The sequence below is a fragment of the Myiozetetes cayanensis genome, unplaced genomic scaffold (assembly GCF_022539395.1).
Source record: "Myiozetetes cayanensis isolate MyiCay16 unplaced genomic scaffold, myiCay2020 scf6-25, whole genome shotgun sequence".
NCBI classification, from domain to species: domain Eukaryota; kingdom Metazoa; phylum Chordata; class Aves; order Passeriformes; family Tyrannidae; genus Myiozetetes; species Myiozetetes cayanensis.
The window spans coordinates 5,151,047-5,164,693 of NW_026087853.1; the positions used below are offsets into that span (position 1 = coordinate 5,151,047).

General features: G+C 43.1%; 1 protein-coding gene across 2 annotated transcripts in view; it reads left to right on the top strand.

Annotated features, from left to right (window-relative positions):
- MTHFD1 (methylenetetrahydrofolate dehydrogenase, cyclohydrolase and formyltetrahydrofolate synthetase 1) overlaps positions 1-11,883 on the top strand; it is a 41,362-nt gene extending 29,479 nt beyond the window's left edge. For both annotated transcript variants that reach the window (XM_050335401.1, XM_050335400.1), the window contains exons 19-28: positions 1,747-1,815; positions 2,379-2,490; positions 2,690-2,829; positions 3,254-3,295; positions 4,301-4,401; positions 5,313-5,490; positions 5,735-5,842; positions 6,540-6,692; positions 10,647-10,755; positions 10,931-11,883. In XM_050335401.1, the coding sequence (XP_050191358.1) occupies positions 1,747-1,815; positions 2,379-2,490; positions 2,690-2,829; positions 3,254-3,295; positions 4,301-4,401; positions 5,313-5,490; positions 5,735-5,842; positions 6,540-6,692; positions 10,647-10,736 (993 nt within the window). In that variant the 3' untranslated portion in view covers positions 10,737-10,755; positions 10,931-11,883. The remainder of the gene's footprint in view (positions 1-1,746; positions 1,816-2,378; positions 2,491-2,689; positions 2,830-3,253; positions 3,296-4,300; positions 4,402-5,312; positions 5,491-5,734; positions 5,843-6,539; positions 6,693-10,646; positions 10,756-10,930) is intronic.
- Positions 11,884-13,647: the final 1,764 nt, after the last annotated feature.

Consider the following 13,647-nt stretch of genomic DNA (forward strand, 5'->3'; position numbering starts at 1 on the left):
GTTTGGGAGGTTTTTGTTTCTTTGTTTTACTTCTCCCAGGATAAAGCTAAGAAACTGCAGATTTGTGGCCTGACTCTGGCCTTGCAGGAAAAGGGCTAGACTGGGAACCATTTCTCTCTTAATCCCTGTGTGATACATTTGTTGGGAATGGGGAGGGCATGTGTCAAAGTTCTGTAGGCAGCTTTGAGATTTTTATTCTTACACCTAGCATGCTGCCAGTTTAACCTTAAGTACCTGAGTTAAACCCTTTTTCTGGAAAACAGGACTCTCCTACTGCCCATCAGCAGTGGAGGCAGGTGGTGCTTGGGTTGGGAGCTGCTTTGAGTTTTCTGTAGAATCCAGTGATAGAAGTTTTTCATCTCAAGATTTCATTTTTTTTACTCTTTTTTTTTTTTTTAAATCTAAATATGGTTAATTTTTGTCCATTGCAACTGCAGAATGGAGAGTGATATCACACCTGTCCAGCAGGTTCTCCTGTGTGTTATATGTTTGCACTGATGGCAGCCAGTGGCTCGTGTCGTTAGGGCCGTGTTAAATACTCCTTATGCAAGCAGAAATGTGGTGATCACAGAGACCAGCCTGGGTCCTTCTGCTGTGATAAAACCAATGTCAGGAGTGTGCTACCAGGAAGTGCAAAAAAAGCTGGGAAGAAGAGTGGAATCGAAAACTGACAACAGGTTTTTAGAGATGGGATGCACTGAAGTGCCGCTGAGTGACACAGGCCTGAAATGTCGCCATGGAAATCTTGCTCTGTAGTTTTCATTATTCTGGAGATGACTGAAGTTTAAAGCTTATCCATTAAATGTTAAATAAGCTTTCATGTGGCAAGATTGAAACTAATGAAACAAAGCACGGAATGTCTTATAAAAAAATAATCTTTCCTGTAATTGAGTGCTGCAATCCACTTGAAATTGAAAGGAAAGAAAAAGAGATCATGGTTCAAGGTTTTCATAACTGCTGTGAACGTTTGGCTCAGGACTCGTGACAGCAATTTCAGTTACTTTTGCAAGTGCTGGGTAACAGCTGGTTTGGTTTTCACTGGACTGTGTCAGTCACAAAGGTGACCAAGCCCTCATTTTTCTCTTCTCAAAGCATATGGGGATGAAATCATAATCTTTCACTGGAATCAGAATTCATCAGGGTACGTGGCTGCACCTCAGAGGAAACCTGGGCTGCAGTGTTTGCTTTTTATGTCTACCTGGTTGTTCTCACGAGCACAAAGGTTCACTTTAAAAGTTATTTTTGCACAGGAGACTTGAGCAGGATGTAGCAGCTTGTTATGACATTTTAAGGCCAGTTTGTAGAGCTGAGGAGCTGAGTCGCTAAAAAGAAGAAGGAAAAAAGTTCAAGACAAATCTGCCTTCAAAACCTAGGAACATTATTTCGTGCCACTGAATGGGCTACAGTAAACCATATGTACTGGAAAGTTGCTCTCTCACTGCTCTAATTTACTAACCTTGCCATAGCATTGAAACAGCAGTTAATTGTTCTTTATGTCTTTGCTACAAAGTGATGGCCCAGCAAGGTCACAGCCAAGAGGCTGTCCCCGCCAGAAATCACAGATCCTCTTACAGGAATGTAAAGGTCATTCTCCTGCCTTGCCCTGACCAGAGGTGGTTCTGTGTAGAGCAGCTGCTGGTTCTGGTCCTGAAAGCCCACCAGGACAAAAGCAGAGCCTCAGCACTACATAGGAACGGTCTCAAGGTCTCGGTACACAGGGAAACTGATTGTCCTTTTCTCTTTTAGGGAGTGACTGGAGCTCTGGCTGTCTTGATGAAAGATGCTATTAAGCCAAACCTCATGCAGACTCTAGAGGTGAGCACTGATGATTTGCTGTAGGTGCGTTCTCAGAGCCAAGAAACAACTGGTTTATTTCATTCATCACAATCAGTGTGGGCCTACTTAGCTCAGAGTTGGAGGTTTACTGTGGTTTCCTGCCTAAGGCTCAGGGCTAGGGGGGAAGGCTGGCTTCCTTCTAGGTCTGCCATTGGCATGTGGGATGACCCTGAGGAAATGCACTAAACTTTGCTGTGTCTTTGTTCTGTTGTCTTTAATGTCAGGAAGTGCTTGGGGAATTTAAATGGTGTGGATGAAGGAGAATGACAAAGATTGTAAATTCAAAGTTGCTGGGATTTAACCATCCTTTTGCTAAGCGGATTAATACCTCCACTTGTGCAGATTATAATAATCCTGTTTGCCCTGTAGTCCTTATTACTGATAACAAATGTCTGATCAGAAGGCTTTAAGATCTGTCTTCTAAAAATGTTTTTCTTTACCTTCAGGTGCCACAGTACTTAGCTCCTGAAATGCTGGAGATCTGTGAAATTGTACTCTCTGATTTTTCTCTTTCTCTCTCTCCCACATTCCCCCTTTTCTAGGGAACACCAGTGTTTGTTCATGCTGGACCTTTTGCCAATATTGCACATGGGAATTCCTCAGTGTTGGCAGACAAAATAGCACTGAAGCTTGTGGGTAAAGATGGTTTTGTTGGTAAGTGCAACGAGTGTGGGGTATTTTCTTTGCCCTTTTTTTGTTTGTTTTGGAGGGAGGGATCCGCCTCTTTTTATTATGACTGTCTTCGGGCTTTTTTTTTTTGCCTTGGAAGAAGCTTCTGATTTATATAATCAGAGCGTGATTTTTCCACCCAGCAACCTTTCACGAGCTTCTCTTCTTTGATTTCCTACTCCAGTTACAGAGGCAGGATTCGGTGCAGACATAGGAATGGAGAAATTCTTTGATATTAAGTGCCGCTACTCTGGTCTCCGGCCTCACGTGGTGGTGTTGGTTGCTACTGTCCGAGCTCTGAAAATGCACGGAGGGGGGCCTGCAGTAAGTACTGGGGAAGGTTTTCCATAGACCTGAGGGGCCACTCCTGTTGTTCTGATCCAGTCACTTAAAGCCCTGTAGGGTTTGATCCGCTTGAAATTGTCTTGAGGTTCAAGTTGTAAAAGGAATCGATGTGTTTCTGTTGCTTGTCAGCAGCTTCACTGCAGTATATTACAGGTTCATACCTGCTTGTTTTATTAGCCTGTGTGCTGGGGCACTTGTGAAAGTCCCAGAGACGGTCATATGTTTTTTCATGAGTGCATCCTGAAGTCTTTTATTCTTCCTTTTATTTTTTTCTTACAAAGAAAGGATCGGCATGGAGTAGAATGTTGTATCTTGATGCCACTTAATATGAATCAAGCACGGATTGATGTCATGGATGAAAATCTTATGGGGCGCCATTTTTTTTTTTCTTCTTTTTCCCCAGGTCACTGCTGGGGTGCCTTTACCAAAGGAATACACAGAAGAGGTAATCTCGAGGTGGTGTGACAGTTGGCCGAATAACTGTGGTCATGACATCAAGATGTCATGCAGTGCATGCCTGGGTTACTAGTGTGTCATTTCTTTAGCTGCCCTGGAAATGCTTCCTCATACAAGCTGCAATGTTATGTTTTTTTTAATGATGTTACTTTGGCTCTGCTCTTTCAAATATTTATTGTACTTGATCTAGTCAGTGTTCAGAGCCTTTTTGTTTCTCCCTAACTTATTGTCTGTGTGCTCAGTTTTTCATAGTAATATCTACTCTGTATCCCCAGCCTTCTCAATGTGGAGTAATTGCTTGGCTGAAATATTATCTGAAAATATTCAGAATGCCTCTCTAATATGCTCTGTAGTTTGGGTTTTTTTATCCCCCACACCTTTGCAAGCAAGAGAGGAAAGTGAACTTAAGTCTCACCTTCCATCCTTGGGCTTTTAATAGTTGTGTACACTTGGATAATTGGTCTGGCTCTCTTTACATTGCTGCAGCTTTTTTACTTGTGGAGGTTCTGCATGGATTATTCTTTGCATAGGAAGGGATGAAATGTCTGAATTTCCAGGAATAGTCTCTGATGCTGCAAAATGTAAATACATGTAAACTGAAAGCTGTTGCCACAGACTTCAAAAGGACGTCATGAAATTCACTGCTGGTGATATTTAATACATAAAGAGAAATGTGACAGAGAGGAGACTGAGGCTTTACTGTGGGGAGTTAATGGGGACAGATATTAACTTACTAAGAATAACAAAAAGTGGTTTCTCTTACCTTGGCTTGACAGCTGAAACCAGTGATTATTAGAAGTAGTAATTCTTTTTCCTGTCTCTATCAGGAGCATGCAGTGGTCTGGACTGTTCAGAAAGCACCACTGAGTATTTGCCTTTGTGGTGTCATTCCTTTTTTGACATTTTTACCATTAGCTGTGGATGTAGTGGATTTGGAACAAAAGTTCCACTGCCCCTGATGAAACACACTTCCTGCTTGCTGTCTTCTTTACAGAACCTGCAACTGCTGGCAAATGGCTGCAGCAATCTAAACAAGCAAATCCAAAATGCACGGCTCTTTGGTGTCCCAGTAGTTGTGGCTGTCAATGCTTTCAAGTAAGTGAGCTGGGACTTGGAAGTGATGCATGGGTATAAAATTGTGGCATTTTGTACGTTATGTTTAGCACAAACTCCTGTCTTCAGTTCTGTTGATGTATTGTTTGCAGCATCTTGCATTGTTGGAAGATGCTGAAGAAGTGGGGGAGCTCTGCTTAGTCATTTCAAATGTATTCCTGACTTTTAATTAGTCCAGGATTTTATGGCTAGTATCTGCCATCACTTAACACCCTGCCTGGCCAAATTATTATGGGCAGATGTGCCCGTGACAGTGTGGAATCTAAGCTCATAATAGGTGGTGAGGTGCCTGTGTTGTTGACCACACTGTGTTCAGTGGTTGGCTGTATGGAATAATTGTGCCCTGCTAAGGAACATTTTGGGCTCTGCACATTGAACTGCACAGGAAACAGAACCTCTGTGTGGTTGTTTTAGGAGAGCAGGCGACCTTTGAGCTGGGGTGTTAAAGCTGGTACCAGTTGAAGGGGAGTAGGCAGCTAAGGTTCTTCATCTGAAGTAAATGCATATTGTCTCATCTAGAGAATGGTGGCTTTTAGCCTGCTGTGTGCCTGTGATACAGCACACCTGAGCATCTCTCAATCTGCAGTACTAACACCTTTGAGTTTGCTCCTGAAAACTGGAAAGCAGGACAGAAATGGCAGAAGGCCTGGAATGCTGCTCTGTCAGAAGTCATGGATGTCCACATGTTGTTCCAGAGCTACCTGTTGCTGTGTGTTCCTCCAGGGAGTAACCTCCTTCACCAAGGTGAAGGCTGTGATGGATAGCCCGTGAGCAGCTTCCTGATGGCAGGGTTCTGTGATTTCTTTGGACAGGTTTTGGATTGTGTCAGGAACAAACAGTTGGTTTACTGTGTGTGCGTTCTGGTGCAAACATGCCAGTTTTTCTCCTTACAGGACAGATACAAAGGCTGAACTGGCCCTTGTAGTACAGAAGGCAAAGGAGGCAGGAGCATTTGATGCTGTGGAGTGCACTCACTGGGCAGAGGGAGGGAAAGGAGCGCTGGCACTGGCCCGAGCTGTTCAGAGAGCATCCCAGGCACCCAGCAACTTCAGGTTCCTGTATAACATGGAGGTAGGAACTTGCAGTATTACAGAGAGTTGGCTCTCGTTGTGTTGACTAACCAGTGAAACATTGAAACCTGTTTTGAAAACCCTCAAAGTACTGTACAGCTTTGTTCTACAGCAAGTGGGATTAAGTCTGATGTCTACAGTTGGGCACTGCACAACACATAGAAGGGGTGGGAAGCTGCTGTGATGCTGCACATCTTTGTAGTTTGGCCACACTGACTTGCCTGTTTTTTATTTTTTCTCCCTAGCTTCCTGTTGTAGATAAGATCAGGCTTATTGCCCAGCAGGTCTATGGGGCAAGAGACATCGAGCTACTTCCAGAAGCACAGGAGAAAGTCGACATCTACACTAAGCAAGTGAGTTTTCCACATCATCTGATAGCAGTGGTGCTTTCTGGTTGCTGTGTTGCTTTTACTCTTCTCTAGCATGACATGCTTGTGAACTTACCTGCTTCTGCATTGTTCGAAGTCTGTGAAGAGAAGACAGTGGGTGAACTGGCCATTTGCTGGTTACAGGGTGCTCGAATAATTTTGCTTTTGCAGTTCATTTACTACTGCCTTACATAGCTTCCTGCTTTCCTGCTTCTTGTATATTCCTTTACAAGCCTATCAAAATCCTCTAGGCATGTAATTGCCACTTCCTCATGACCTGCAATTATATTGAGCAAACATTTCTATCAACTGATCTCAGCTGAACGAAACTTTGTGCTGTTTAACGTTTTGGGAAGAGAGTAGAAAGTAAGATGGCTATCAGGGTTGTATATCTAACACTTTTATAGTGTTTTCCTCACTGGATATGCTGGGGGCCGTGGTAGTTCTTTCTTTAGTACTTAGTGGGGGACTCAGAGAGAGTTTGAAAGAGAAGGAATGGGGTGCAGAATGGTCAATGGATCTGACAGGCTGTGGGTGAAGCAGTTGGTGAGGAGTGAAATGTCCTGATAAAATGTCTGATGTCTGCAGGGAATGACAGAGCAATAGAGCAATTACATTTGGGTATAGGAAAAGTTACTGGTTTTTTCCACTAATTTCTCTTCTTTTCTCTCTCTTTTCTCAGGGATTTGGAAACCTGCCAATCTGCATGGCTAAAACTCACTTATCGTTGTCTCACGACCCTGAACAAAAAGGAGCACCTACAGGTTTTGTTCTGCCAATCCGAGACATTCGGGCCAGTGTTGGAGCTGGATTCCTGTATCCACTGGTGGGAACGGTATGTGATTGGGTGAAACCCTCAGCTGGGGTGAGGGGAAGAAACCTGATGTGCATTCCAGTAATCAGTTACTCTTAAGTATCTTAAATTAGGAGAGTCCTTGTCATGGTTGGTGTTCTAGCAGTCCAGTGTATTAGATGCCTTAAGTTTTTTCCCCTAGTGTACCTCTCAGGTCCCACATCTCTCTCTTCCTAGATTTTTTGAGCTCTGTAGTTAGTGAATTCTAGGAACAGCATCTGGTAGAGGGCATGGGAAAAATCCTTGGTCCACCTGATTGCCACTGGACTTTGCATTCCTGATGAAAGCACTTTGCAGTACTGCAGGTGAGCTCTGCGGGCACCTGTGGATCAGGGTAGAACGAGGCAGCTCCTCCAAAGCTTTCAAAGCAAACAGCTTTGGATGAGACACCTCCAAAGAGAGGCTGACCTGTGCTATTAATCATTTATCGGGCTCCCCTCCTGTTTGGTTCTCATGGTTTTGCTGACCATCTGTTTGCTGTTCAGCATCAATTCCAACAATTCATTTCACTGTGCCCTTGAGTTTTTAGTTTCTGTTCTTTGACGTGATTGGCATAATGTCAGCTGAGAGGGGAGACAGTAGCAACAATGGAAACAGGATCCTGGAACAGCTTTGATATGAATTGCCTGGCAGAAAGAGGAGCTACCTGCAAAATGAACTCAAGTTCAGGTTTGCATCCATAGACAGAAACATTAAGATGAAGGGATCTTCTGGAAATCTTACCTGGGGAATCTCTTCTGGGCAGATGTTAAGTAACAAATGAGAGTATTTTGGGGGATGAGGCAGTTGGAGCAAGCAACTCTGCCTTTTTCTTGTTTTTTGTGCCTGAAGCTTTTTCTGAAGTCTTAATGGCAACATATTTATTATAATAAACTTTCAAAAGCATTAGGAGTGCATGACTCAGATGATGAAATTTGCTGATTTAAGAGTTGGAGCCGCTCTTCCTTCAAATGCTTGCTAGAGCCAAATATTGGGTACCTTTTCTTTTACTTCCTTAGAAAAATAATGGTAGGTAAGGGTTTCCAAGTTACCCAACATAAATAAAATAACCACATCCTGATGGAAATCTGGTTCATCCATATTCTAAAGACTAATGTGTGTTTTGGGATAGAATGAAAGATAACATGCCTGTTGCTGTTATAAATGGCATTTTTTGCAAGCCAAGATTTAATCCAAACAGTTATTTATTTTTATTATTTATTGCATAAGCATTGGAGAAGGAAAGGGTACACTGCATTAATGAGCTACACAAGAGAGAGAGATGTTTTCAGACATTAAAACCAACAATTTGGGTCTTTTTCTGGTGTCTTCAGTTTCTATAGAGTTGCACTTTTTCCTTTCTGCTCCTTTCCCAGTTTCCTAATTTTTTTCTTGGGTATATGGTAAATCATGGTGTTAATTCTTCTAGAGTTAACAGTAGGTCTTCTGGTTAGGAACATGATCACTCTTCTGTGGTGTCTACAAACCCAGGGAATGGATGTCCTCTCGAGAAACAATCCAGAGCATTTTGAGTCAGATCACTATTTTAAACCCATTCAGCAGGGGATCTGTTAGCCTCAGAATAAATTTTTGGCAGCAGTCATTGAACTGAGAGCTGAAAATGCAACAAATATGTAGCTCTGTGGAGAAGCTTTTGGGATAAATGTGAGGTGAAAATAATCACCAATGTGTGCATACTCTTGTTATCTGAAGTCATCACAAAGGATGTCGCATTTTATTTTTTTCCCAGGTTCTGAGTTTTTGGTTTTTCGCTTTCTGGCTCAGGGTTGAAACTGTTGTACTTCAATGAAATACTTTGAGATTTTAAAGTAAATATAATTTCAAAAGTTATCTAGATTTGAAGCGAAAATGAAATAAATCATTGGACTCAGATTGGTTGGGCTTTTTTTTCTGGTGCTGCTGCTGAATTGAAGTCAAATCCTTTATTCAACTATTTTTTTAGTTGCTAAACAGCAATTTTTTTGAAAGTTACACAAGAGCAATAAATAATACATGTTGAGTTGGTATTAGTTTTTATTTGAAATCTTGCAAGGGGTTTGATGATAATCATGTGGGCTAATTTTTCATGTAAGTAAATAGTGAATTCTTTTTGAGCACTTGTATTAAAGGGGAGGAGGATAATGGAGAAGTTCATTACTTCAGCTTTGAAAATAACTGAGTGCATTCGGCATTGTGGATATTTGTACAGAAAATTAGTAGCCTGGATGGAAATTACTCTGTACTGCATGAAAATTTGGGGTTTTAAGCAGACTACCTTTAAGTAATAGATAGCAGAGTAGCCACTGTGGATGAAAAGAAAGGAGGAAAAATTGACTGTTCATTTCAAAATAGAAAGTGCAAGAAATGGCAAAGTCAGGCACATCTACAGCACCTCCTACTCTATTGAATGTCACTCTCTCAGCCCCTGCTGTGGCCCTCTGAATCTGGAGGTGGGGAACTGCAAAGCTCCGTGGCTCCTCAGTGATACATAAATAAATAGGAAATTTCTCGCTCTGCATGACCAGAGACTGGCAAGTGAGAACAGGAAAACCCTTCTGGGTACTTTGAACCTCTTAATACCTTCCTGAGAGGTTCTTGAGAGCAAAATATTCATACAGCTAAACACAAAAATAAGGACTGAGGGACCTCTCCATGGCCCCCCCAGTCTCTGTCTGGGAAGGCAGTGGCTCTGACAAAAAGTTGTTGCAGCCCTAGAATTCATTACAAAGAGGAGACCCGAAGTGACTTTCGCCCCTGCATAAGCCATGGAAGACCTGCAGTGGTGCTGTACCTGTGGGACTGGAGTTAGCACTTGTCAACAGCTTAGGAAAATGGGCTGGAACTCCAAAGGCTCCCCAGACAGTTTTGAGAACAGCAGAAAAGGCCTCACCAGCAGAGTTTTGCCTCCTTGCTGCTCAACTTATGATCAAAAGGAAGATGGGGAGGTAATTTGATTAGCGTGCAAAATACTTGCTCAGGGAGAAAATACCAGGTTGCCAAAGAGATCTTTAATCTAATGGAGACAGGCATAACAATACTGACTGTGAAAGCTGAGGCTGGGTGATGCAGATAGAAAATGAGACCTTTCAAGGTCTCCCTTTTTTATTATAGCAATTAATGACCACTGACACAAACTACCAAACATAGGCACAAGTTGTCCGCTTTTGTAGAGCATCCATATCTAGCCTGTGTGTACTGCTGGGCTAAATGCTGAGTTAGGGAGGGAGAAATATTCTCAGCTGCATGAATAAATCAGGCCAAGTGTAGTTCCTGCCAGCCTTGCATTCTGCATCCCTGAAACGGGGTGCTCAGCAGTGGGACAAGCGGAGAGGACTGGCCTGAGGCAGGCCTGGTGCTGGCAGCTGCTCTGTGAGCTCTGCCACTGCACAGCCCTCCTGAAAACATTCCAGTCAGGAGGATGGACCTCTTCATCTCTTCCTAAGCTTTATCCCAGTTTAGAAAAAACGAACCCCAAATTGATTAAACTCTCAACAGTAATTATTCCTAATTATATAATACTTCTAGTTCTAGACTCTTTTAAGAGTTGTAATCAACTTGGACTTTACAGTCAGCAAAGTTGTATTAAAACATGTATCCTCACTTTAGTACCCAGAAAGCTACCACAAGTAATTATCTCACTACAGCAAAATCCATGAACACTCCTCCAGCAGTGACCTGGTCAGCGGGTTATCCAAGCACTTTGCCAAATCTTGGGCTCAGTCATTGGCAGCTGCAGAAACCAAACTGAATGCTCATCATAGAAAGGAAAACTCAGACCTATCTACTCATCCAGGAGTTCCTGCTTCTCACAGTGTGCTTCAAAAGGGTCCATGGCCACCATCCTGCTGGTCTGCTCATGTGTAAGGAGCTGCATTGGCTGCTGCCATCGAAGTCTTCAGTATCTTGTGCACAAAATGCCGCTGCTGCCATTTTAACGTTCTCTCTCTTCTTGTCCAGATGAGCACTATGCCAGGACTTCCTACAAGACCCTGTTTCTATGATATAGACTTGGACCCAGTGTCAGGAGGAGTAAATGGGCTGTTCTGAAAGGAATAATGAACCAAAGGTAGGTACCTTCTTGAAGGCTTTCAGTATTTGGGCTTTATGTCTCATCTTGAGATAATGGAGTTAAGCCAATCCCAAATTATGCCATATGTCTCCAAATGACATTTGATTATAATTCATCCTGAAAGTTTCCTGCAGTAGTATATAATAGTAATTAAATATGTTTTTGTTTTTAGCTCCCAGAAGAACACCTGATGAGTCAAGTAAATGGAACTTGTGCCCTGATCTTTTTTTTAAGCCAGAACAAGATACGACTGAGAATGTAGTGCAAGAACTGACTGGAAGGAGGAGTGCTGAAGAATCAACCACTAACATGTAATCTGTAATAATTTTTGCACTGCTGCATTCCAAGCTAGTCCACACTGAGCATATAAACCATACTTCCTCTACAGACCTCCCACTTCGAAATTGTAGCTGAAGCAGAATAGAGAAGCTTGGGTTTAGTGACCTCTTTTGATTCAGTGACATGATTTTAATAATTAAAAATCCTAAAGCTGGAGCTCTTTGAAACAGTCTTGGGACTTAATTGTCTTAACCATAGGGGTTTTGTAGCATATATTATCTTTGAGAGTCTCGTACACTGCCGTTTCCCACTTGCCATCCTGAGTTCTCTGTTCCACTTCTCGCACTGTGGGGGGGAAACCACCGTGCTCTGAAACTGCGCCAATGTCATTTCAAAGAGGGAGCAAGGAGGAATCCCCTCCGCTCCTCATCTCTCTCCAGAAGTGCTTGCCCTGGCTTCTGCTATGCATCATTCCTGCAGGCACCTGAGCCACGTCAGATTTCCCTGTTAGAAAGCCCAGCTGTGACTGCTGTATTTTACTGCTAATGGAATGAAACCTCTGGATATCAGATGTGAAGGGACTGGATCTCTGGCCCGTAACTGTGGCTTGTACCAAATGTGTCTTTTGAACCATTTAATGCTCAACAGTAAGTGCAGTTACACCACTGACAAGCCTTGCCTCCAAAGGTACCTTTTCGGTGAAGAGAGACAACGTGAATAGTGATCAAGTGAGTTGTAGGAGGTTTTGTCCACAGGCCAAAAATCATTTTGTAACAAGAAGATAGCGTTGCTGTCGATTTTTTTTTTTTTTTTAAACTAATACAAATAAACTGGCAAATACATCAACTTTTGGGGTTTTAATGTATGTGCTGAGATTACTGAAGTAGAGCTTATTTTTGTGATTAACTGCACACAAGCAGCAATCCTTGTATTGACAAGTAGGAGTGATTATTGCAGTAATAAGTTGCCTGCAATGCACCAGGGTGTGTGTGTGCATTTAATCTGGTTTCCCTCCCTCCATGATGTGTGTCATCTGTAGGAAATAAACTACCTGAAATATTCTGTGAATTTGACGTACTTGCAGCTGACTGCAGAATATCTGAATTAAAACTTGTGGGGCCCATCTGCTTGTATCAGAACTGAAATCTAAAAACATTCTGATTTTGGTGAGAACGGGGAGGATCAGGATGTAGGTGTGCACCAACGCAGGGGAGCATCTGTAGTACACAGATATATTGTGTGTGTGTATATATGGAGAGAGATCTATATCTCTTCAGTTGTTCAAGAGGGGGCAATAATTTATATAAAAGTTACCTGGTTGTGACACAAGCAGGCAGAACAGTTTAAATAGTGGTAACAGCATTTGAGATGCATTCACAGCCTCCTAAAATTTTCCTTTTGATGGTGGTCTGCTGAGGATTTACTGGCAGTCAGAGCACACTCAGGGCCCTTGCAGGGGGTTGGGAGGGTTGTGCCCCCATGGCTGCCCCAGCCCCCTGCCTGGGTGACGAGGCCTCTTCACCTGCAGCTCCTCGGCCGAGTCTCCCTTCCAAGCAAGTTGCCAGAGTGGATGCTGCCAAGTCTGCTGTCAGTTCCTACATTTAATCTTCTCTGCTACACTGCTTTTCTGTGAGTGCTCTGTGTTCCACCTTCATTTTATGCTTATGAAAGATGGGATAAGTGCAAATTTATGCTAAGATTAGCCTCATTTTAGTTTAGCATGAGATCATAGCCATGTGCTTGAGGGAGATGGTTCAAGAGGTTGCTAGTCCACCTCCTGCAGTGAGGCACAGCCCCAGATCAGGCAGGAGCTGTTGGAGGGTTGGCTACGCACGGCAGGACTGGTGGCAACAAGGCATGAGAGCCAAAAAATAGCCCCAAGGGCCAAAAAATGGCCCTGAGCATTTCCTGAGGGGAATGTTTCCTAACCTGCACTTTCAACCACTTGGGATGTGATCTCTCCTCTCCCTAGTCTTGGCCTTGCAAAGATGATACATAAATAGGTTGTTTTTTTAACTCTCTCCTTTGCAGCTAAGCATGCCAGCTAGGTCTTGTCCTTTCAAATGGGACACAGAGGACACCTAATTTTTTCTAACTAAGTACTGGAAGGTTGTCTTCTCCTCCTGTTGCCTGGAGAAAAAACTAATTATGTACGAATTTGTTCTCTGTGGACTATTTGTGGGCCCAGAGCCCTTTGTTGGTGTTATGACCATCCATCCCTTGAGCTGTGCTGTAATGAGAGTCCTGCATCACCTCGTGTAAGAAATAACACATTTATTTTCTGGAATAGTGCAAGGGGCAAAAGGAGAGATTGTTGCTTGGTTGGCTTGTTGCACATCACCAGCACTGGAGCGTAGGCCCAGAAAGAAAACTGGTTCCAGCTGGGCCAGGGTCTTTTTCTGACCAGATCTCAGGCTTGCTGCAGAGCCTTTTATTTATTTCCCTTGGGCCACAGCCTGTGGTGTCACCGCCTGCCCCTGGAGCATCAGGAATAATTGAATTCCATGCAAAGTGTTCCCAAATGGAGTTGATGGGAGCGTGCCTCCATCACACCACCCCTGAGGCAGCACACACATTCCCCATCCTCACATTATCCACCCTCCTTCCTGC